Source organism: Acipenser ruthenus, chromosome 6 (genome assembly GCF_902713425.1).
Source record: "Acipenser ruthenus chromosome 6, fAciRut3.2 maternal haplotype, whole genome shotgun sequence".
In the NCBI taxonomy this organism is placed as follows: Eukaryota; Metazoa; Chordata; class Actinopteri; order Acipenseriformes; family Acipenseridae; genus Acipenser; species Acipenser ruthenus.
In genome coordinates this window covers 79,204,521-79,230,156 of record NC_081194.1, presented here as the reverse complement: position 1 = coordinate 79,230,156, position 25,636 = coordinate 79,204,521, and the positions used below count along the sequence as shown (strand labels likewise).

At 40.3% G+C, this 25,636-nt stretch overlaps 1 protein-coding gene across 2 annotated transcripts; it reads left to right on the top strand.

The window, feature by feature from the left end:
- Window positions 1–1,237: 1,237 nt before the first annotated feature.
- LOC117411326 (uncharacterized) lies at window positions 1,238–24,660 on the top strand. Of its 2 annotated transcripts, none has more exons than XM_034018671.3 (23): window positions 1,238–1,514; window positions 2,227–2,295; window positions 2,399–2,522; window positions 3,707–3,809; window positions 4,378–4,500; window positions 5,087–5,203; window positions 6,873–7,033; window positions 7,925–8,071; window positions 8,668–8,770; window positions 9,094–9,222; window positions 9,532–9,729; window positions 10,870–11,129; window positions 11,499–12,638; window positions 12,956–13,073; window positions 13,756–13,875; window positions 14,244–16,070; window positions 16,323–16,445; window positions 17,429–17,557; window positions 17,789–17,984; window positions 18,222–18,346; window positions 21,347–21,543; window positions 22,042–22,175; window positions 22,454–24,660. In XM_034018671.3, exons 1-23 carry the CDS (start codon window positions 1,496–1,498, stop codon window positions 22,684–22,686), a joined length of 5,895 nt encoding a protein of 1,964 aa, XP_033874562.3. In that variant the 5' UTR covers window positions 1,238–1,495; the 3' UTR covers window positions 22,687–24,660. The 2 variants fall into 2 exon arrangements, with proteins under 2 accessions (XP_033874562.3, XP_058881837.1); XM_059025854.1 differs by having other exon boundaries at window positions 1,239–1,514; window positions 12,959–13,073.
- Window positions 24,661–25,636: the final 976 nt, after the last annotated feature.

Sequence of the window (25,636 nt, the reverse complement as noted above, 5' to 3'; positions counted from 1 at the left end):
TCTTGCTTAGTTTGCTTTTAAACCACACTACCAGATTCCTTAACTCATTGTCATTTCAGAGGGGTTAGAAGTTCACTGTCATTTTTCACTTAACCTAGAAGAGTGCCAGGCCATCTTAAAACAACTTTAGTCTGCAGTGTGTTGTTTAGCGTTATGGGCTGTGATAAATATTAGAGAGATGTTGTTTTTAAAGATGACACTCGCATTAAAAAAAATTGATATCTAGCAGCAAAAATGAACAAATTTTTGCAAGAATGTAATACACATGGAAAAAAGAAGAATGCAGCAACAGACAAATTCATTTCTGCACAGATACCACCCCCACCCGACGGGAGTGCCGTTCAAGGTGAAACATTCCATAATTATTTTTGGCCATCAGTTGTGGGCAAAAATGCACTTATAATGATTTGACCTACAATTGTGTATTTATAAAGCAGTACACACATTAAAACACAATAGATATTGGAGTTTTTGTGATCAGAAACAATGTACCCCCTGAGGCATGGTGTAATTTGTTACAACGTTGCCAAATTGAGCAAAAACTTATAAAAAAATAATAATTCTGAGCTAGCAACTAGAATGCATAAACATTTTTGTGAGTTTATTTTAAAAGAAAACAGGGCATCCACAAAAGGCCTTTTTTTATCTGGGCAGCACTGGAATGAAGCAGTACAAAGATAATCTCTGACTACAGCTGGGTACCAATTCCTGGATAGATGGGATCTATTTAATGATTAAACAAATACAGTGATATTAAAAGAAATAGGACCTTTCCTCTCATTTTACATATTTTATAAAAAAAACATCAATGAAATACACAGTGTTTTATTTTCAGCACCTTGATAAAGCAAAGGGCCCCGTTTTAATAATTTAAATAATAACAGTTTTTAGACCTGTCACTGCAGATACATTGAATAGAACATACAGATATATAAACAGTGAGAAATATTGTTTTAAAATAATTAATAGTTTATTTTATAATATGAAACACACACATACATAAGATCAATTTGAAATAATAAGAAACAGTTGTATACAGATGTACGTACACAAATGCTGTTCTAAATTTAAAATGTGCATTAATGTACGTACGTACTCACTCACTCACTCAGCACCATTCAACTGCTGATAGGAGGAGAGAATTGCTCCCTCGCTGATCCCCTAAATCCCCGCGTGTTTGCGCTGAGTGACCGTCCGCCCACTTCACCTCCGTGTAGCTATAAGGGTATGGGGTGGGTCATCTCTTGATGGAATGTTCATTAGGTTACATCCGATTTGAAATGGCAACAACATGGCGGAAATTGTGGGTTTAACCAGCTCTGCTGTCCTGGCTACTCACCTCACAAAATAAAATTAAAATATACTGTTTCTGGAAGTATATGGTGTGAGAGGGCAGATAACGCTGTTTTTATTGGTTTCAGATCCCATGGAATGCTCCAGTGAAGAACTATAAAATCGGGTCCAGTTTTGTCTGACCTGTGAGAAATCCTGCAGAATGAACGCCAAAGCAACAGGTAACAAACGAGCGAGCGGCGAGCGCACTTTGATGCGCTATTATTTTAGCTGTGCAATTAAAACAAACCTTTTTTCTTGTATAAATAAAACAGCTACACTCAGTATTTGTATTGAACAGCGTTTATAAACATTATATATCTTATTGTAGCCAAACCTGTTGTCCTGACTCCAATACCGGTGTACCGCACAAATTGTATACCGTGGTACAGTGTTGCAGTTCTGAGGCTGTGATGTTTGTTTTTGTTTCGGTACTGCTTAAAAAACCCAAGCGACACGTGTATTTTAAAGTTAGGTGTTACAATTAGCAGACGCTACGTTTCTTTGTTATCTGTATTTAACTGTGTTACATTTTAAATGTAAGTGTTTTATTTAGACAAAACGGAACAAACTTAAACTACCTGTATTTAGCTTTTTTGTTTTTCAGAAGTGTACGGTTAGGCTTGTTGTTTTTTATTTAAATTATTTATGTAAATAGGAGCGTTTTAACAACCGCTAAAGCGTAGCAAGTCCCATGATTTAATTTCCCTTTTTCATAGCTTTATTTACAGCAAGTCTTTGCAGAATTTAAGCAAGGGGGGTTATCTGTTGCAGAAAAGCCGCTGGCATCTTAGAATTTCGTTAAACCTACTGTAACATAGACATTATGAATCGGTTAACTGGTACATGTAACAAGAGGTACAGCACAAGTTATTTGATAACTTCTTCCCCCAGGGATCCATGCTTCCTTTCCAGACTTGCCTAAGGATCGTGTTTTGTGCTCGGGGGCTGTTACATTTCCAGGTAAAATGAAGTTCTGGTTCTGTTTGAAGCTTTTTTTTAGAATTGTTTTCTCATTGTAAAATCTATGGCCAGCCCTCACATTTAAACTGAGTTGTGTTCACAGGTGGCTTTGACCAGCATGGATGCCCACTGCTCATGTTCCCTGTTCTTGAGCACAATAAACTAAATTCGGATCTCAAGAAGGAAGATGTTGTCAAATTTATTAGCTATTTTTTGTATTTGCATAAGTAAGTATTAAACAACTATTGGATGGATTCTGTATCGATTTAATGTTTGGTTTTGTACTTTAGAAGCATGCATTCTTCCTCTTCAGTCCAATTTAACTGGGTACAAACATTCTACAGGATTTCTACTTGGAAAACATGGGCACAAGTCCACTCAATGAAGCAGCACAGACAGGGCATGTTTGTTGGTGGGTAGTGGGCTTCTCCAATAGGAGTTGTCGTTTCCATGTATGATGACCTAGTTGGCATACAACAGCATTGATTAATAATAAACATTACTTGTGACATTGTATTACTCTTTGGAAGTTGTGGATGGACAACACTGTACTAGTTGGCCCTTGAAGGGCAGTGATCCCAACTACCAGCGCCTCTGGCTTTCCAGTAATGTTTTTTCAGAGCATGAACACTGGCTCAAACAACACTTGAATTATTCACTTCAGCCCAATACTGTGTGAAGTGTAGTTCCCAAAACCTCTTAAAATGTCTGAGCTGTGCACATGCATGCTGTAGGAGACATTGCATTCTAAATCAGGGGGCCCCACTCCTGCTCCTTTAGCTATTGGTGTCTGTCATTAATGGCTAAAGATCTGGAACACTTGTTAATCTGCACTAATTGAGCCAATCATTGGTGTAATTAACAGAGCTTGGTTGAAATGAAAAACAGAAGAGCGTGTAGATCTCCAGGACCATGGGTTGGAGACCACTGCTCTAAATAATTTGCCTTAATGGTCTAGTTCAGGGGTGGTGAAAGACGGCCCTTCTACTGCTGGTCCAGCTGTGTTCTGAATTGTTTAATTTGACCCATTAAACCTGCATCCAGACCCTGAAGTAGTTTATCTCATTTTACCTGTTAAACCTGGAGTGGAATGGGCCCACAGCACTGGAGTTGAACTGCCTGGTCTAGTTAAATGCAAAGTGGAAAGAGGGACAGGCAGCCTTTCAAGCTAAGAGCTTGAAGGATAGAATGCGCTGAAGAACAAAAGGATGTCATTGTATCCAAACCAATGTTTTCTTCTTAGTCATGTACTTGGCCATTGCACTCGGACACTAAGATTGGTTAAAAAAGCACTATATATATATATATATATAGATATATAGATAGAGATATATAGATACTCTATTTTTATTTATTTTTTCCTCCAATTGTTTGAGGTATACTTTTTTTTTTTTTAATGTTCTTTTGCTAGTAAACACCAAGGAGGAGACTGCCCAATTTCAGTGGTACTTGATCTCAGGCAAGCTACACTGAATACAACAAGATTCATCACTGAAACCCTTTTACTGGCCCAGGTAATTGTCTTGATAGCTCAGGGATTTTTTTATGTTTCTCTCTCTTCAATAGTCTTCCCTTGGGTCAATTTTCCACTATAGCCCTCCTCACCAGTCCATATTTACTTACTGTCTATCTCTGACTGTTGATAGTCTTGTTTCTGGGATGGTGTAAATGTGTGCAGTACAGTCTGTTAGGGGTGTATGTATGCTGTAAGTGATCTCTCTCGTACTGTGTTATATGCTAGAGATGGAAACAAGACTCCCATTGTGTAGCAGTTTGATCCATTCCTGGCTCAGCTGAGTTTAATAACACACCTAAGCTAGTTACCTATACACTGTGGCTAATCAAGCTTGTTTTAAAATCTGGAATGGGTGAAACTGCTATGGAATAGGTAGGTTTGCTGTTGTGCAAACATGTGTATGGAAACTCTGATTTGGTTTGTGCCACATTGTAGGTGCTCTGAAGTACCAACAAGCAGATCTACAGATAAAGGTGGCTTGTGGGTACGGCATGTAAGCCTTTTTATTTGTTGTCATTCCAGAGCTGTTTAATGTGTTTGATTGTTTTTTCTCTTGAATTAAAAAGGAATCCGGGAAAACCATTAACACTGTGTATGCTGTCCAGCCCAAAAGAAAGGATGTAAAAAATCTTCTGTTAAAATCTATAGCACGGAGTCCATCAAAATCTCATACTGCCTCTCCCATTAAGGTAGGGCTTTCAAATGAAAGATATTTTGGTTACAAATGGAAGTGTTTAACATTGCATTTCTTCAGTTTTCATGGTAGGTAATTGGTTTGGACTGGGGCATTTCACATTGTGTAGAAAAACAGGCATGAAAATTGATTTAATTTATTTAACATACATATATTAATTATTTAAATAAATACATTTGAAAGTGATTACACAGTTACTAAGGCTGCCACGTGTATTTGTTTTATTTATTTATTTTTGTCAGCATTTAAACTACCTGCAGTAAACGTTTATTAATAGTTAACTAAATGGGAGTGTTTACACGCTTCAAGGTGGCAGCCTTAATAGGTGCATAAACTTATCAACCCAGATCATGTGAAGGTGGAAGATGTCAAAATGATGCACAATGAAGTGAATCGCTGGGCTTTAATGTTGAACAGTAGGCCCTTCTACCTCCCCCTTAAGCACGTTTTGGTAAAGCTTGTGTACCATATAGAATCTGACAGAAATATCATTGTCGATTTTGCAATTTTAAACGTGTATGCTTGTTACTTTAACCCCTGCCTTAAGTCAAATACACATGTATTTTCTTCTCTTTATTCAGTGTATTCTCCTGAGTGATGTCTCTGGACTCTTTAATTACATTGATCGAAGTCAGTTGACTGCGGATCTCGGAGGCTACCTTGTTTATAGTCACAGGAACTGGGTCCTGTTCATCAAGGTGTGATGTTGTGCTTTGGCTAATTCTGTACTTGAATGTAACCCAATTAACCTGATTTCTTGTCGCAGTTTTCTGTTAAGGGGAGTGAATGAGGAAATATTTGGTTGGATTAATGCATTACCTTGTGACTTGTCCAAGCTCTGCCAATCTGCCTATTAGACGCTATTGTTTACGCTGGCAACACAACAGTGATTGATAGAACATGCTGCTAGCTTGCAAATCAGTTAAACTACCTCTTGATGCATAAATTGGTGTGTTTTTTTATTTTCATTAAGTGGCAAGTTAAACTGCAGTATTTTTAAATTCTGCAAGTAAAGGATAGCAAATGGATGCTACGGCAGATGTACCTCCTCGTTTTGGAAAGGGGCCTCAGCAAAATCCTATGTAGTAGTAGTACATGTTTTTTGTCTGTGCGGATTTCAAACGCATGTATTTTTATATATAACTGTAAATGTAGTGTTTTTTTTTTTTTTCTTCCTTCCTTTTGATCTAGCAACTCGTGCAGTGTTTCTAAAGCAATATTTTTCATTGGAATCTGTGACCAGCAATCCATATGTCTGTCAGTCTTACACATTTTTTGCATGCCATGCAAGGGTTATTAATGCAGGGTTATTTTGCTACATTCAGTCCCAGTTCTAATGGAAGCCGGTCACAGTTATGTTTGTTTTGCTTTCAGGAGATTCATTAAATAACCTGACGCATACTGTTGTTTTTGAAGCATCGGCTACTACAGAGAAAAGGGTATTTCACTGTGGAATATGTTCTATTTGTGAACCCATTCATGATTCGGTCTAATGGTGTTCCAGGCCTTTGTTTGTTACCTAGGAGAAGCTAACGTAACAGTGAAAGGGCTCCATCTGACCTAATTAACAACTGAAATGCTTCCATTCAGCTGATTTTATTCAAATTGTGCACAGACAATGTCCTCCATATTTCCAGCAATTGCTAGGTTATAATTGCTACAAAATGAGTAATGTTTTTGTGAATGTAACTCTGGGGTTTTAATTGTTTCTACACATTATGACTTTTATTTATTTATTTATTTTTATTCAATGTTCAGACACCAGTTCATGTTTTACAAAGCAATAGAGGTAGTGATTCGTGCTGAATCTCTTACATTTTGCAACGTTATAAAGATGCATTTTGTATCGGAGATGTCATTTCGGCTCCTATGACAGTACCTTTACTGTTGGAGTAGCTCCTCGGGTTTGTCATCCCCGCTTCATTCAGAATTATTTTAGATATAGGTACAAGGGACTGTTATACAGTATCTACAGTCCAGTCACAGGACAAATGTTTATTTTCATTGCTTGACAATTCAGGAAATAGCTGGTTGCATTTCTGAGGCTGCCTGCAATGGTCTACTGTACTACAGCACAACGCTGGGCTACTACCACTCTTCTATAGCAGTGTCCTTCATCAGGTTTAGCACTTAGACAGACGGTGAAGGAAGTAAATTACAAAAGGGACCCCCAAAGGAGTGTCTGAGCTGGTGATGGTTAATTTACACTGTAGAGAACAAAACCTGAACATTTCCTTGACTATCTGCATTTCACATGGGTCAGAGAGGCTGCCTCCCTTTTATTGCAACCTGAACTTACTTGAAATGCTTCTAGATGCTGTATGGAGAAGGTGCTCTTCCTTTTGTTTTTATAGTGTATCTTTACAGGAGATCGATGCCTTTGTGAGGGAGTTTTTTGCTGTGGTTGACAGACTGCCGTCGTGTATTGCCCATCTCCAGTCCTTATCTCGGCAGCCCCTCCCCAATGCCATAGAGGAGTTGAAACTGTTCTGTTCCAATAATGAGGCTAGATACAGTGCATTGAGAAGGTAAGGCTTCTGTGTGGCAGTGACATTTGCACCAATTATCAGAGAAAAGGGAAGGATTGTTTATAAACATTACTGTAAACGTCGTGGTGTGTGTGTTTTTTTTTTTTTTTTGAGCAGTTCACAGAACATGCAGGTAGAACAGCAAAGACAAATGGTTTGAAATAAGAAAAAAAACTCATTAAAAACATAGCATTCCTAAAAATTGACTGCTGCATATGTGTTTTTTTTGGTTTGTTTTTTAACCCCCACTGTAGATCACATTTATAATGTTGTTCAGAGTATTTCAGGCAGGCATTTTACCAAAGCCTATGAAAAAGCTATTCTATGATTACAAGTACTGCATTCTGATGGTACAGTATCGTCAATTGAGCAGGAATCCTTTTCTGTAGTCTCTTATGCTAGCTTTACCTTGATAAACTGAATTAAAATCCAGCTTGTCTGATCATAGTCTGGATATTTTGTAATAAATGCGGACCGAACTGGGATTTACTATTCTGATTTTTCGTTGCGTTGGATGGAAGGATCAGGAATCTAAAGACTGCAGACAATCCCATTTGAAATGGCCCATTTTTTTCTGTCTTGTTTTTTTGCATTAAACATAAATAAATGGACACTACGAGGCCTGATCGGAGCCCGTTTCTGTTTACGGTGCACTCTGGGTGATTTAAAAAAAATGCATTTTCTCCCCCATGCACAATTAATAAAATTGCATACATCTAACATGCCATAGCCCTACTGACAATATGAAACCCTTTTTGTGGCTTGGCCACATGTGGCAGGACAAGGACATGTCTAAAATAAATTCCTTGAGTTGGCAGTGGCATTTTCTCTTTATAATGACTTCCGATAAAATAAACCTTTGAACTGTGATCTGCGCTCCATCACTGCCAGGGGCCTTGGCCTCGATGAGCTGCTGGGACGCTGTGACCGGATCGTGGAGAAGCTACGCTGTCCAGACGCACACCTGTCCTATCGGGCAATGGCTGGAACATCATTGTTTGCGCATACAGCCTTTGAAATGCTGGAAAATCACAACAGGTATAATCGCATGATGTATACATTGTTTGTGTACCAGTTCCGCTGTCCAGGTGCACATGTTTAATACAGGGCCAGTACAATGCCACTCTGGCAAGGGATTCCTCTCAGTCTTAATGCATTTTGCATTTGTTCTGTTTTGTAATTGAGAGCTTGGTCAGCTGACCGCCAGTTTGCTTAAGTTTTGCATTCAGTTCGCTTTGTTGCTAGAGCGTCAGCATTGGCATTGTAGTACAAAGCTTATTGGGAGGGGAATTAAGCATTTCAATAAGTGGTTGTTTTCTAGAAGGCTTTTAAATAGCACACACACACAAACTGTTGGTACAAAATAATTCCGAGTCTTGGTAGTAATTAGTGCAGAGCATGTCTTAAGGGAGGAGTTAGCATTTGTGTTGAGTGGGAGCAGGGAGCTGCAGCCAAGAGAACATCCCAGCTTCAGTCTGTGATGTAGAGTCAGAATGAAACGAATCTGGAAATGAATAAAGCAATCGGGTATAATTGCAAAGCAGTGTTTGCTTGTGTGTGGCGTATCATTTTTCCTTTTGGTACAAAAAATGAACTTGCATTCGGTTTTTCTTTTTAATCTATATTTTTAAAAGGATAACGGCAGCAGTGGATAAAGTGGAGTTACTGTGGCAACAGGCGCTCTCCAGGGCCCAGCTTCCATTGAAGAACCTTCAGCACCGGCAAGAAGCTCTGCAGGTACCAGGCAGCTGCAGTCCTTCTATGGGATGGGCCCTAGGGAGCCATGTGAAGTCTTGGAAGTTGGTGTGAATTTTGAAAAACCTTTTTAGAAGCTGTGCTTAAATTCAATTCTAGGACACCACATGTTGCATTAACAAATACAAAGACTTTTAAAATATGCTGTATAAAATGGTTCTTTATTTTTTGTAGGTTATAATCCAGTAGCAGTCGACCTGATTTCTCATTCATATAAATGTATTTCTCTGTTGGGTGCGGTCTTGTGTGTGTGTGAGGGAGTTTAATGAAAGATATTTGTGTTTATTTTTCTTTTTATTTAACAGATCATTGAACGTATTAATACAAAAGGAATTGAGAAGCTCCAGTCATACAGAATAGAAATTGCTGAAGATGCTGGCAAAGCAGAAATCCTACAATCAGAGTATGAATCAACAATCTATAAACCTGGAATGGTAAGACCTCTAAATGCCAATATATATTAAGCATATTAACTGATTTTGAAAATTCACACAATAGTATGTAAGTAACTGTATATGAGTTAATGTAGAGTAATCACAAAATAAATTTGTTTGATTGTTTTGTTTCGTGGCTCATACTTTGTGAGACTGGAATACTGAAACACGTAAAGGTTTAGTTTACACACAAGTCTGAGGTTTACAAAAAAAAAATGTAGATGTGGCAGATTAGAGATCCAGAATACAAATGTACGAGTGGGAGATGAAAGTAGTTTTTTTTTTCAAAGCCCTGTTTGTGCATCACAGGAGCTGATTCATCATGCAGAGGATGTGTTGCTGGGTCTCTCTGAGCTGAGGGGAGTGATGGAGAGGGATGGCAGAGAAGGAGCAGAGGAAGATTGCACTGAGGAGTTGTACAGGGTAAAGGAAGACTTCCGCACAGCCATTGAGCTTCCGCACCAGACTCTGAGGGCTGTCTGTGATTTCTACTGCTTCTTAAATCAAGTAAGACATGCACATGGTAAAAAGTGTTTGAAATTAGATTAATCCGGGTGTTGCACAACTGTGCTACTCATGTGTGGCACATTGAACACACTGTACTTGACTTTCTCCAAGGCTTTTGTGGGTAATTGATATAGTGAAGCAAGCTGAATGCGATGGACCAATGTTGTAAGAGCCAAAATGCTAGGTGATACTGGGAATACAAGATCATCGGTGCAGATCAAAGTTAATGATATGTCCTAAATGAAAAGGAGGCAGGGTATTATTGAGGAAAAAACCTTAAACCACTCTAGATAGAACAGAGTGCCCCAATTTAACCCTTTAAGATGCAAGGGACACATGTATCTCACAAATAAAAATGATGCTACTGTAACTTATATTTGCAATGAGGTGCACAAACAAGGGTTTAAAATGTACTGACAGGTTGGCTCTGACCATCCAAAGTGTTTCCTTGTGGTACTTGAGCCGCACTCGTATATGTATTTAAAAAAGAAACAGTTTGAACAACCACTCGATTCCTTGTGTACCTTCAGTGGTTGTAAGGAGAGAGCAAGCCTGTGCTAGTGTTTTTTTAGAAATGCACTATATGAGGTGGCAGGTACAGGTGTGCTTTTAAATCATGTGTACTGTATAGCAAGATGGTGTGAACACGCAATAGCCAGCCTGACTAACTTATTAAAAATGCCTTGCATGGTTACCCAGTACAGTGTGACGAGCCAGGATTTAATGGTCCATTACTGGTTTCCTACGATGGTAATTATATATGGCAATTTGTAAAGTGTGTGTTTGATCTTTAATACAGCAATGGTTTCAAACTCTATAGTCATGGAATATCTGTATTTAAGCAAGAAAAAACAAATCTTAATACTTTACACAGTTGCTACTGTATATGAAAAGAGAACCCGTTTTTAACATTCTTTGTTTTATATGAAAGTAATTGTCCAATGGTTTATTCTGGCTTTGTCAAGACCAGTTTAACAGACTGCTGTACTGAGAGGGAAAATTTACTGTTGGTGCAGAATAGTGTTTCTGTTATGAGGGTTAACGTTAATAGGTCGTGCTATGTTAGGGGAAGCACTTCTATTTCAATATGCTTCACCATTTACTGCCATGCAGTGTAACTAGATATTTCCTTTCTGGCAGGCAGAAAGCTGGTATAATTTGGTCCTACACCAGAATTTCTTTCAAGATCTATTATGGAGAGGCAGCATTGGAAGCGTTCAGCGAACACAGCATCCACGAGAAGCAGCCGTCTGCGTGAGTCCAGCTTGGAAGCAGCAAGTCCACAGGTTCTTAAGGAAGAATCCTTCCCCTAAAATGGATGAGTTGATTCAGCTTGCACACCTGGCTAATGTCATCCCTGATGCACGGCTAAAGAGGCTGGGGAAGCAACTGTCACGTCGGTAAGAAATGTTATATATTTGAGTTGTAGTGCAAGTCTGTACACTGCATTGTGGATGTACAGAGTGGGTACACACTTAAACTGTGGCACTCTTTTTTTTTTTTTTTTTCCAATACTGTTTCATATCGAGGCTATCTTCTTTTTGTAGTACTTTTATTAATTGTCCACTCATGCATATGTCCACACGTTATCTTTTTAAATAGTTACAGAAAACTGCTTTTTGCAGTTGTGATGATTTGTAATTAGGACATTTTTCAGGACAAGATATTGATAGTCGTTTGGGATTTACAGAGGAACCTGTCAGTCTATGTACATAAAAATTGTAATTGCTGCATTGACGTTATTAACCATGTGCTTCATCTTTCCTTAGTTGTCTGATCATCACAAAGCTGCTGACCTCTTGTGGATCTGTTTCATTGAATGAATTACACAGAGCATTTCAGTGGCAGGAAGAATTTCTGAGTAGCGCTGAATTTGATGGGATTCAGCAAGAACCTTGCAAGCCAATGCAGCCTGATGGCATCGGAGCACCTGAAAAGCAATCTGTTGAAGAATGTATTTTATCCATTGGATGTAACAACAATGGCAGCAATGAATCCAATTTGGGCTTGGCATCCAAAATAAATTTGCTTACTGATCACTGTGGGGAAGCACTCCCACCAACATGGGAGTCTCCTAGTCACACACTCTCTAACCTCATACTTAAAGGTACAATTCCATGCAGTCTGGCAGCAACAGGAAAGCCCCCTTCTTTGAGTTCCTTTGACTCGGGTATTGATGGAGCTGGGAGCTGCCACTTAGACCACAGGATTGTTAAAGAAGCCTGGGAAATGCCTAATAGGCCCCCTGTGGCTCAGGAGATTCCCACACCAGCTCCCCAAGAGCCTCAAATTCACAAGGAGATCGTTGGCAGCATGTCTGACTCTGAGTGTCTTGAGGATCTTAAATTTCACTCTAAGAGGTGTGGGTCGAGTGCAAGGATACAGATCATTCCAAAGATCATCTCCGGCTGTTTGAATTTTGAGGTCATGGTTAAAAGGTCTGCCAGCCTACCAAAAAACCCCTGGCTGAGTCTGCCTCTGGATGACCTGGAGAACTCGTACACAGTCACCATCACCCCAACAAGACCTTCGGCCAAGTGTGGGCTGCAGAGCGACCTGCTTGGAAGCCCTAATGCATTGCTGGAAACTACCCGACCTTTGGGTTCCTGCAGAGACTCCAGTGATGGGAGAGATCGCTCTGGGGAGACCCAGGCTTCTGAACAGGATGCTGTCAGAGGTTTGGCTTTCACTGAGAGTGGCATCCAGACGGAGGACAAGAGCCATTTCCAGCAGGTGCAGAGAATTTTGGAGAACTCCTCCGAGCTGAGTCCCATTCGTAATGTCATGTCCAGCACCCTGAATGATACCCGTGACAAACCAAATCAGTCCTCTTGGATAGCCCACACACTGCTCTGGGATAGCTATGACCTGCACGCTTCCAGGAAACACCATGAAGGCACAAGGGAAAGGTACCAGACCATCATTTTCTAAATATTTTAAAATATATATTTTTTGTTAGGATTTGCTGAAGGATCCTGTATACTTTGTTTGCATTTGGTCCTTCCCTTTTTGATGACAATTTTGTGATCCAGGTACCAGCACATTTTTCTGTATGACAACTTGCATGTGAAATTCATAATGTTTGGTGCCCTATTGCAAGCTGTTTATGATGACTAATGGCAAGTTGTATTTTACAGTACTTTCTGCTGCACTCTACCAGTAATGCTGTTTTTGGTACCTGTTAAGTCAATTGTTTTTGTTTATTTGGTTTCCCTGTATACCTAAGCAGTATGGGAAGTTATTCAGCGGAAATGGAATCCTTGTTTAATGACTGGGACCTGAAAGAACAGGAAGATCTCTGCGTTGTTGAGAAACTTCTAATCCAAGCCGCAGACATTCTGGAGGTGTGTTATTTGGCAGTGTTACTATTAAATTCTCCCCAACCAAGGACAAAATGCCATGTATACTATGCAGATTGAGTGCTGTACCTTTTAATTGGAGAAGGTCTCATGCGAGAGACAAAAGGTCATGTGATTCTAATGAGAGGGAGGGAATCTGGTGTAAATGATGATTGGGGGGGGGGGGGGGGTTGCGTTGCTCTGTTCTTCCTTTATTGATGTAGAGACTGTGTGCCCAATGCCTGTATGTATATGAGATTGATACTGCTACATAAGGGAACCCAGTTATATAGACATAAGTCTTAAGTTGAATTCCCTGAAATGCTGTGTTTTGTTGCCTCTCGTCAAACCTGCTGATTTGACTGCCAAGGAGCCCTCACAATGGGCCCCAAGCGGTGGTTCATCACCACAGCATGATGGCCTCTAACTTGTAGTTGAATCAAAACCTGATGAGTTGTGTACCCTAAATGAAAGCTTTAATAGCTCAAGTATATGCCAGTACATGACCTGGTTTACCGAATTATGCAATGGAATACATCTCCAGTGTTCTTATTTGGATGAAAGATGCTATAAATCAATACCATCACTTACATGCCTGTTTCTGGTCATTGGGTTTTATCAGCCAGCATACCCGATTGTGTAAAATTTGAACTGCATTTCAAAAATATGTTTTAATATTCTATTCCAGGAAGAGGAGAGTGTGTTAAAACAAGAGGAAGTACTAGATCTCCTTGTGAAGACTGACAGTAACAAGCATTTTGAAATGTGGAGCATTGAGTCAGACCACAATACAGACCAAATGCATGTGGTAAGGGACTATTCATAAACCTTACGTAATGGATGGCATATTTCAAAGCTAAGACAATTTTTCCTTTCTTGGTTTGAAATAAAAAATTAAAATATGAAGGTAATGCTAGCTTTTATATCCATATATAGTGAAATCTTGACTTATCCAAACTCTTCTGGCAGTTGGCATGTACTGCTATTGTAAGGTGTAATATATATGTACGCTACAACACTTAACCTGTAGTGAATAGGTACACAATTATGTAACTAACTTTTGATCAATGTAGCTGTTGGTAAACTCTTATTTGCCATCATAAACACTTTAAAGCAAGTGCAGATGGACACCAGAAGCTGTTTCAACCCAAGATCCTGCTGTCTTTCTCAATGCAGGTTCCCATGTCTTCCTGTGAATTGGTAGAAGCTGGTGTTCTTGGTTTTGAAGACGACTCTGGAACAAGCGGAAGTGACCAAGAATCTGGATATTGCCCCACGAATTCAGCCATCACTCGTGACGTTCATTCTGCGACAACTATTGATTTCAATAAAACAGCTGTGGCCAGTCTGAATGGGAGCAGGGCGTTTTCCAGCTCATGCAGTAGTTCCCGTTTGCTCCAGGAACTGAAAGAGCTGCATGTTATAGAGGAGCAGATTTTGGAAGAGAACCTGAAGATACTCGAGCTACAGCGATTTGAGGAAGCAGACAGAGCAGCCCCAGAGGAACAAGCTGTGGGGAGCCTGCTGAATCCAAGCAAGGAAAGGGAGCTGTTCCTGAGGGAGCTGGAAAAGGAGAGAACCGAGGTAGAGAAGATGGAAAAGAGTCTGGCCAGAGAGAGAGCAGAAAGGAATACAAAAATAAGAAACCAACTGCACAGTGGTTCCAGGAAAGCAGCCTGCAGTAACCCTCACCAGTCCTCTGATCCTGCAGCACAGTCCAGAGCCAAGACGAGGCTTTCAGTGACTTCAGCTCTAACGAATCGGAAGGCAGCTGTGAATGCAGACAAGGGCACACCTCTGAGCATGGGTCATACAACAAACTGGCCCAAAGAGAACTGCTCCAAAAGTGACAAAGCAGATTCTGGGGAAGGGATTTCAAGGGATTCTCTTGCAACAATGACCTCCATAAGAAATGATGGATGTCCACGGACCCCTGAGAGAAATGTGTCTTTTTGCCTAGATGAACAGTCTCAAACTAATGGACAGTTGGAAGGTTGTTCTTCTATCCATACTGTTGCCACTGGAGGTTTGCAGTGTGTGCTCCAGAGTTTAGATCCTTTCAGTAGGAGCTGTGTCCCTGAGGAAAGCGGAGGAACGACCCATTCCACTCCAGAGCTGCTTCTGACCCAGCCAGCGCTTGATATCCCAAGTGAAGATACCCAGAAAACAGTGGATCAAGTGCTTGAAAGCTGTGAGGTCAGTGCTACTGAATCTGAGAGCATGCCTTATCTCACTGTGGAGAGGAACGAGATACCAGTACCAGCTGCAAGGAGGAGGAGAGGCTGTAGAAAAGAGGAGCCTCCAGAACCTGTGGGTGATCCGTTTGACTCCGGGAAAACTCCTGCTGCTGTTGTAGCCCCAATACCAAAGCCAAGGAAAGCATCTCTGCCCTCTAACACTGATCCAAAAAACCAAGAGGAAAGACAAGCACCCAAATGCGATCAGGTAACCATGACGGCATCAGATCCAGTCTCCCTGAAAGGTTGCACTTTTGAGCCTGTAATACTGGAGATTAAAAAACCCAAGCACCCTCCAAAACCCAAAGAGAGGAGGAAGAAGAATGCTGTCCAGCAACAGAAAGCAGGTGAGGGAGATTTAACGCTCGGCTGCATTCTGTCTGAGAAGCAGCCTTCTTGTGAGGCAGACGCATTTGTTACGGAGATCCACAGAGATGCCTTAACAACTCAATCTGAAGTTGCAAACAATGAGAGGAATTCAGAGTCTTGTTCCACCCCTGCATTGAAATCTGACCATCATATAGAACTGCAGGCAAGACAAGCAGACTGTCGTACTTGCAAGGACTCTGAAATAACGAAGAGGTCCACATCGGTTGAACCTGAAAGAGAAGGATTTCGCTGGGACTGTGTGGATGCAGTAAAGGGTTTCGGAGAAAGGAGCCACCATGATCCTGTGATTGCAGTGCATGTCAGTGGTTCGGTAGGAATGCGTGCTGCACAGTGCCCACCAGTGCATGACAGTCTTCGTTCTGAGTCTCTAATAGAGGTAACGTTGTCCTTCCAGCAGTCAACATTGCTCGGGTGTATAAGATTTAGATATTCTTGCAGTTATTGTGGGTGTGGCTTTTTCTTCGTATGCATGAAAGCTGCTTGGTAAAACCCATAAATATCAAACATAATTGTATCCATCAAAATACAAGTGTCCCCCCCCCCCCCCCCTGTAACACAGGATGTGAACTTTGTGAGTAGGGCTCAGTATGTTTAATCCTGATTGCAGTTTATTTTTTTTCCCTGAAAGGTCAGTGATTATAGAACACCCATTGTTCTGGATACTGGATCCTCACTCATGAAAGCTGGCTTTGCCGATCAAGATCTGCCAACCACCATATTCCCCACTGTAATTGGATGGCCTAAATACAAGGTAAATCCTTCGAAGGACTCTGTTTATATTGCATTTTCCATCTTTTGATTATCCTTCTATATTTCCTGAAAATGTGTGCGTGAAGAATATAAAATAAACATCACTTCAGTTTTTTTTTATGAAAATCTTAGATATAACAAAGATCTATATGTTCAATACGTCTTCATGTTTTTTGTACCCTTTTTAAATGTATTTTCCGTTTCTTTAATTTGTATATTAAACCGTCCATCTATAAAGTCTGTTTCCTCCCTCGTTAAACCCCAGTTGGCCTCCAGTGGCTATGCACATAGTCAGTCAGTTCTGGTTACTCCACCTTTTGACATGCAGTGATCACATGGGGAACTTTTTGGCTTTCCAACCATCTCCCCTGAGCTTGAATTCGTTTTTGTAGGAAATTTTAAATACAAAATTAACTGAGAATCCTCTGGAGCCCAAGTGTAAATCCTAAATCCATTCAATTTTTTTTTTTTTTAATTTAGGTATCTAATTTTAAACTACTTGGTGCATTTTAAATGTCCCTATTACAACAATGTGAGTAATTTGAAATGATAAAACTGTAGAATTGCCCTGTGGTCCCCAACAATTGAATACATTTTGTAGTTAATATGCGCCCTATATATACCGTTTCTATAAGATGATTAAGAGCTAGTATCATTGCTTTCGTTGTGTCGTACATGCATTATTTTTGTATTTTAATTTCCCCCATAGTGGGGAGGTAGCCCCTCCCCCATTTTTCTGTTTTTATTTTAAATTATAAACTAAGAGTGAGAGTATTAAGATGGAAGTTTGTCTTGCAGTATTGGTTCGTTCCGAAGTATCCATGAAAGCTGACCTATGCTCGGGTGATCCTGCAGCTTTCGAATGCTGCTGTGAAAGCAGAGCTGCAGCAGACTAGACTGTAGAGATGGAGATTCACCCGCCAGCATTGCTGATCTTGTGATCTGTAGTGTTTTAATCGTAGCAAACACCACCTTCTCTTGCAGGAGGTTATGAATGGCAGGTTTGAACGAGAAGCCTACATTGGACATGATGCCCAGCACATGAGAGGAGTTCTGTCCTTAAAATACCCCATGCAACACGGGATAATACAAAACTGGGATGAAATAGAGAAGGTACTGAACTTGTTTCAGCCACTGTAACCAGGGGAACTAACTGGTAATAAGAGAAAGTTGGAAGTCTGCCAGCCACACTTTTTTTTTTTTTTTTAGTTGGTGTACCAATAGATTGGTGCATACATTACATTTAGAGTAGGTACCCTGCATTTACTAAATGTTGTGCATGTAATAACATTTCAGTGGCTTTGCTTATCAAATATTTGATTTAATATTGATCTCTGGTTCCAGATTTGGCACCACACCTTTCACCACCAGCTCTGTGTTGATCCCGAGGAACATCCAGTTCTGCTGACCGAGGCTGTTCTGAACCCTCAGGAGAACAGGCGGAGAATGGTGGAAATCATGTTTGAAACTTTTCATGTGCCGTTAACCTATGTGGCCCTGCAAGCTGTCCTGGCACTCCTCTCCACAGGAAGGAGTACAGGTAAGAATGAAACTACTGTGTAATAGTAATAAACATTATTACTATTCAAGTAATCCTTTTGAGTCGGGCCTTTTAACTGGTTCCAGTGTGCGAGTCCTAAAGATCCTTTATAAAAATGGTGAAAGTAGGGTGTCCATCTCGTGCACCACAATATAAGATTTATATTGTCTTCCTGTTTTAATCTAATGAATGTGTTTTGTCTGTAAATTAGTTCTATATTTTTTTTTTTAAACCTAGGTGTGGTCTTTGACTCTGGAGATGGCCTTGGTCACAGTGTCCCTGTGTATGAAGGATACGGACTCCCTCATGCCATCCAACGCTTTAATCTGGCAGGACAGGATATCACGCAGCAGCTCAAGAAGGTGGGGGTTGACCTCATTCTTTTAGAGAACAGGAGGCAGTGCATTCTACCAAGTCAAGAATAAATGACAAGAATAAATCCTGGTATAGGTGTGGACCTGGTTGTTCTACTCTGTTATTTGCACCTCCCAGTTTTTAAAGGTATTCATTTAAATTTGTACTTAGACACCAGCTTCTTGCCAGAATGCAATGCTCTGACTAGAATAGAATATTCTGGTAGTCCATGGGGACAAGCCCTTGATGACACTTTGGGTTACTGTCACTCTGCTTTATGAATCGCATTCAGTCATACAACTGATGTTCATTCCACACACTGCAATGCATTTATTATTATTATTATTATTATTATTATTATTATTATTACACTATGTAACAATTTGTTCCTGGGTAGTAAGTGTTATTTCCTAATTGCTTATGCCTCAAAAGTATAGAAAATGGCTATTCCCCACAAACTTTGCTTTTGTGACCAGGACAGTGATATTTTGAAATTTACCTATTTCCAATGAGAAAACGGGTGAATTTGTGTCTTTTTGTTCACAGTCAGAAAAAAACATATGAATCCAAATTAACATGTATTTATACTAAAGTAATACAAAAATGACTACAAAAGATTTAGAAGTGAGTAGTTTTTCGAGATTTACGATTATACTGTAAATCACTTTCACGAATCAGCCCCCAAATGTAGTCTCCCATCATGTTCTCATTATACTGTCCTTGGTAGCGGCGTTCAAAGTCCAGTATATCCTGGTGGAAGCGCTCGCCTTGCTCCTCCGAGTACGCTCCCATGTTCTCCTTGAATTTATCAAGATGAGCATCAAGGATATGGACTTTGAGGGACATCTTGCAGCCCATTGTGCCGTAGTACTTCACCATAGTCTCAACTAGCTCCACATAGTTTTCAGCCTTGTGTTTGCCCAGGAAGCCCCGAACCACTGCGACAAAGCTGTTCCAAGCCGCTTTCTCCTTACTAGTGAGCTTCTTGGGGAATTCATTGCACTCCAGGATCTTATCTGTGGTCCGACGAAGACACCGGCTTTGACCTTTGCCTCGGACAGCTTAGGGAAGAAGTCTTGAAGGTACTTGAAGGCTGCCGACTCCTTATCTAGAGCTCTGACAAATTGTTTCATAAGGCCCAATTTGATGTGCAGTGGTGACATCAGCACCTTCCGGGGGTCCACCAGTGGCTCCCACTTGACGTTGTTCCTCCCCACAGAGAACTCGGTCCGCTGTGGCCAGTCCCGCCTGTGCTAGTGCGCCTTGGTGTCCCTGCTGTCCCAAAGGCAAAGATAGCATGGAAACTTGGTAAAACCGCCTTGGAGACCCATCAGGAATGCCACCATTTTGAAGTCTCCTATGACCTTGATGCCATCTCAGAAAAATGCAGATATTTATCCACTTAGGCAGCTGGAACTAAACTGAACTGGTGGGCTTAAGGCCACTGTACTACTATTTATATTACTGGAAAGTTCTAGAAAGTTGTAGGAGTTACTCCAAGTTTACTCAGCACTGAATCTATCTGGAATGTTCTGGAAAATGGGTAACTTTCAAAATATCACTGTCCTGGTCACAAAAGCAAAGTTTGTGGGGAATAATAGCCATTTTCTATACTTTTGACGCCTAAGCAATTAGGAAATAACACTTACTACCCAGGAACCAAAAAAAAATAAATAAATTTGTTACACTGTGTTATTTATTTCTTGGCAGATGCCCTTATCCAGGTGACTTGGTCGTAAACAAAAATACATTTCAAGAATCACAGTACAAGTAATACATTTAAGAGCAAGATAAATACAATGGCTTTGGTTCTAGCAAGTACAAGTGTGATAAAATACGATTCAGTAACGGAGCAGATAAGTGTCAGTGATAGTTACATCAGGATATAATTAAATACAAAATACTACAGATTAAATAACACTTGACAGATTACAGTACTCTAAAGTACATGATTAAATGCAGTAAAATAGGGGGCAGATAAGAGTTCTACATGTGCTGTCTGAAGAGTGGAGTCTTGGAGGTGCCGGAAGGTGGTCAGGGACTGGGCAGTCCTGACATCTGTAGGAAGGTCATTCCACCACTGCGGGGCGAGGGTGGAGAAGGAGCGGGCTTTGGAGGCAGGGGAGCGTAGAGGAGGTAGAGCCAGTCTTCTAGTGTAGGAGGAGAGGTCGAGGTGGGGGTCTGGAGGTAGCTGGGTGCAGTCTGGTCAAGGTATCTGTAGGCTAGTACAAGAGTCTTGAACTGGATGTGAACGGTGATCGGGAGCCAGTGGAGTTGCGTGGGATAAGCGAGGCAGAGAGAACACCAGGTGAGTAGCGGAGTTCTGGATGAGCTGGAGCGGACAGGTGGCGGACGCAGGGAGGCCAGCCAGGAAGGAGTTGCAGTAGTCTAGGCGGGAAGAGTACCAGGAAGAGATAGCAGGCAGGTAGAGGTACGGGAGAGGATGGTGGAGTCAGAGGTGGGGAAGGAGAGAAATCTGAGCAGAAATCTGACTCCTGTTAAGAGAGGGCGAGGTGTGGAGGTTGCTCCACGCCAGGTTACCTGGTAAGTGTGGTTGGAGAGGTAGGAGGAGAACCAGGCCAGAGCAGTGCCAGAGATTCCCAGGTCAGCATGAGAGGAAAGTAGAATAGAGTGATTGACAGTGTCAAAGGCAGCAGAGAGGTCGAGGAGAATTAGGACAGAGGAGAGAGAGGCAGCACTTATGTGTACAACTTTCTGTTTTAATTACTACAATATTTAATGTACAGCATACTGTTTTGTGTGAAAATACATTGGATTACTGAACACTATTGTAATTAATACAACCTGTAGGAAGTACTGTTTTGTATTCTGCAGCAAAACATGTATATTGGTATCTGCACTTATTTAGGAATACCTATTTATTTGGTATCTGTGCTTGTTTTGAGGACGTGCCCCTGCTTTATGTATTGTTAGTTGCCTTGTTCTCCTTTTGATGGCTCACTGTGACCTGTAACCTGTAGCCATGTGTTTTAATTGTCCTGTTCCAGTTGCTGCAAGAGAGAGGCTTCTCGTTCAGAACCTCAGCGGAGCTGGAGATAGTGAGGGAGATGAAGGAGAAGTGCTGCTACGTGGCTCGGGACTACGAAGCTGAACTGCGTGGCTCGCGAGGACCCGAGACCCACACGGAGATGTATTACACACTACCTGATGGGCAGGTCATTAACATGGGCAATGAGAGGTTCAGGTAAACACATACCATGCTGTTTCAACCTTTTGGTTGTTTGGAAGCATTTGGTGCATACTGGAGCCAAATTAAACTAATCCAGCAGCCTCTCCCTGAAGCCTCTTAGTTCACTCAATTAAAATGTAAAAAGGGAGGGCATATGGAGGGGGGAATAAAGATGTTTCCAAGTCCAGGGCTTGTAACCAGAAGGTCATTGGTTCAAATCCCACCTCTGCCACTGATTGACTCGCTGTTTGACCCTGAGCAAATCGCTTAACCTCCTTGTGCTCCATCCTGCGGATGAAATGTTAAATCAATGTCCTATTGCAAGTGACTCTGCATGTAATGCACAGTTGACAGCCTAGCTCTGTAAAGTGCTTTGTGATGGTGGTCCTCTGTGGAAGGTGCTATATAAAAAGGTAAATGTCTAATTGTCCTCAGGATATTGCATGTGTCTGTTTTTTGTGGCTTTAGAAGAGCAATGCCAGTACATTGCGTTTACCATGTTTGTGTTGATAGGGCCCCCGAGATATTATTCAAGCCAGAGCTGGTTGGAAGAGACCACTATGGGATGCATGAAAGTGTCTTCCGCTCCATCCTTCGCTGCGACATGGACCTCAGAAGAACTTTCATGGGAAATATCATTTTATCAGGTAAAACATTTGATCAAACAAGTCGCTACTGACAGCTGAGTTCTGCAGCAAAAACTCTTGAACCTTCATTGTGGCTCGGGTAAAAAAAAATGCACCACAAATATTTAGAAGTATTTCAGTTTTTTTATTGACTTTTTTTTGTTTCCTAATTTTTGTTTTTGGAATTGTGAATCAGCAGGCTGCATATAGAACTTATGAGCGCTAATGAAGAGGCCAAATAACGTAATGGTGCACAACACTAATACATGTCGTGTGTGTTTTTTTATTTTTTCATAAAGGTGGAAACACTATGCTGTCTGGTTTGCCTTTGCGACTTCAGGATGAAATCCGATCCATGGTGGCTGTGGATTTGTCGGACTCTGTGCGAGTGGCTAGCCCCAAGGATCGGGACTTCTCAGTGTGGCGTGGAGGGGCTGTGCTCGCCAGCTTGCCTTCCTTCAGTGCTGCCTGGATCAGCCAGGGAGAGTACGAGGAGTTTGGACCCGACATTGTCTTCAGGAAGTGCTTTTGATCAAAGACTTTTTTAAAGGGATAACCACATTCTAATCAAGTGCAATATTTTTAAAGTGGCTATCCTATATAGATTCATATACAAATTATTTCTATAAATATTGTATCAAATTTATTTTTATATATGTTTACGTTTTTGTGTTTTTGGCATCATGGCAAACTAAGCTAGGCATACAATCGCCCAGACAATACTATGGTGTATATTCAATTGATTTAAATAATACTGATGGTTTTTATCACTGGGACACGCATGGTCCTAAAATCTACCCGTACATGGTTGTATGTTGGTTGTATTTTCTGTGTTCACTTTTATCCCAGGGAGAAACTATTTATTGAATGTGTGAAATTTGTATTGTTATCCTTGCCCAGAGTTTAGAATGTAGGGCTATATTTTCAAAGCGTTTTAATCCTGTCTAGTTATTTTACTTGGATGTATGATACTAGTGAAGTAGATACATGTCTTTTCTCATCTGCTGGTGATTTAAAAACTGGAGCAAACTTTGAAAATATAACCCATACCCTGTGTTTTCATCTTGTGCTTTACAGCCCCCAGAGTGCCTTCTAAATCAGTTTACGATCCAGCACACACACTTTCACAGCCCTGAAGTATTTGATCTTATTTTACCTTTTGAAACCATTTCTTGGTTGGTTTGATTTTTTTGTGTATTTTATTTGTATATTTGTGTCAACTTGGATTTTCTAAGTATCGTCTTGTTGTTGCTGTAGCTACACTATTCCCTTGCAGGTCACCTAAACCCTTTTGTAATTTTTGGAGAGATACTTGTGTGCGTGTGTTTATTTTTATTATTGTTCTAGTATTTCATGTATATGGGTTAATTTGTAACTGAATTCTATTGGGCTGTTGCAGGCAAATTTTCAAATGATATTACTGAATTCCTTGCATTCTCTACCTTGCCCCCCCCCCCCCCCCCATGGAGAAATGCCTTTCTGTGTGCTGCTGCTCCAAGGTATGTGTCTTGCATGTGCAGCAGCGATGTGTTTGCATTAGTGTTAGAAATTACTTTAATATCACAAAAGTGAGTACTTGTTGTCCACATTCTAGTGCATTATGGTCTTGAAGTCTGTACACACAATAAGGTTGGCTTGTATATGTTATTTGTTACATTAAATTGTCTTGTGGGTGTTCACAAATGTTTACTTGGGTAAAATTGAGCTTTTCATTTTATTTTTTTATTTATTTAAAGAAAAAGTACTTTTATACATCACTTGCATGTGTGTAGTAGATGTTTGCTTTGTTTATTTTAAAGCACTGTGGGTTTAATCACTTTGTGTGTCGGGTGGTACAAGACCTAAGCACTGTTTAATTAGTAGCCTCGCCAGTATTGCGTAAATACAAGTAGGCATGTGAGCCAGGCTGAATGTGCTCAGATAGTTTTGTAAGATCTGTGGATATCCCTTTTGCTTAAAGGGCCAGTTAGAGAGGGGGTTAAGGCCATAATGAAACATGACCGTGCTGATTAATGCGGTTTTGCACGTGACACAGGAGCACTAGATTTAGATTGTGTGAAGTTTTTTTGAGAGGTAATGTGTAAATCTGTCAGCAGGAGGTGCTGTTGCGATGCAGCGCTCTACTCTCACCATGCACACACGGGGTTCTGTACAGGACTGCAGGGAATTTGGATGTTGAAAGAAATAGAAGCTCAACGGAGTGTGAACATGCCTTCTAGTTTCACCAGTTTATTTATTTTTTGTTCCAGTGTTCTTGACTTTTTTTTTTTTTTTTTTTTTTTTTTTAAACGGTATAAGATTGTGCATGTTTATTTTATTCTGTAAACGTTTCTTAGATATGTAAATACTTTTCAATTTCAAAACTGTTTTGTGACGCTTGTTTAATCAGGGAAAGGAGTAACAGGTAGTTGTCCAGTGTGTGTGTGCCTTTTTGTTTCTGTACAGAAGCTTCTTTTAGGTGGCATTGGCTGCCCTTTTTTTTATAATAAATTATCTTATTAACCAATGTTTAACTCTCCTTGTCATTCACCTATCATTAACTGCCTCGAGACAATTAAAGGTTGGTTTCACAGACCCTGATTTAACATCTTGCTTAAATTTAACATTTAGATTATCCAAGATCAGTGCTAATCCGGATCTGTGATACCCCCACCCTAAGTCACCTGACTTGCACAAAGGACAAAGGATCATGTGTTTTGATTTCTGCCACATCTTCAATCTAAAACTGTTTCAACTTGTAAGCGGTACTGCATTTTGGTTGGGAATTTTTTTATTTTATTTTATATATATATATATATATATATATATATATATATATATATATATATATATATATATATATAAATAATATATATATTATATGGCTTAGTAAGATATCTGCATGCTCATGTTCTCAAAATCAATATGGTAGCTACAAAGTATTTATAGTTCCACGGTTAATACTTCTTATCCAGGGCGACTTACAATTGTTACAAGATATCACATTATTTTTACATACAATTTACCCATTTATACAGTTGGGTACAGCAGCAGTGTCTCCCACCTGGGATTGAACCCACAACCCTCCGGTCAAGAGTCCAGAGCCCTAACCACTACTCCACACTGCTACATCTACTTACAAAACAAGGTGCCATGCTCCAATTCACAGAATTGCGGTACCTGTATTTCAAAGTGCATCCATATATTGTATTTTCATGAATGATGTTCAATGTACAGTAGAATACTGCTTGGCATGGAAAACCCAAAAAGCTGTCTAACAAGGATGAGCAATAATTGAAGATAATAGCCTTGAGGAATAGAAAGAAGACAAGCATTGAATTAACAGAACTGGCAGAAGGCACAGGTGTCATCCATCTAAAGCACCTTTGACTGTTCCATAGTCCAATTTCTGTGACCTTGTGCATATTTTAGCCTTTTAGTCTTGTTCCCCTTTAAGAGGTATTCTTACTGCAACACATCCTTTTTTCAAAGTCCTGATTTCA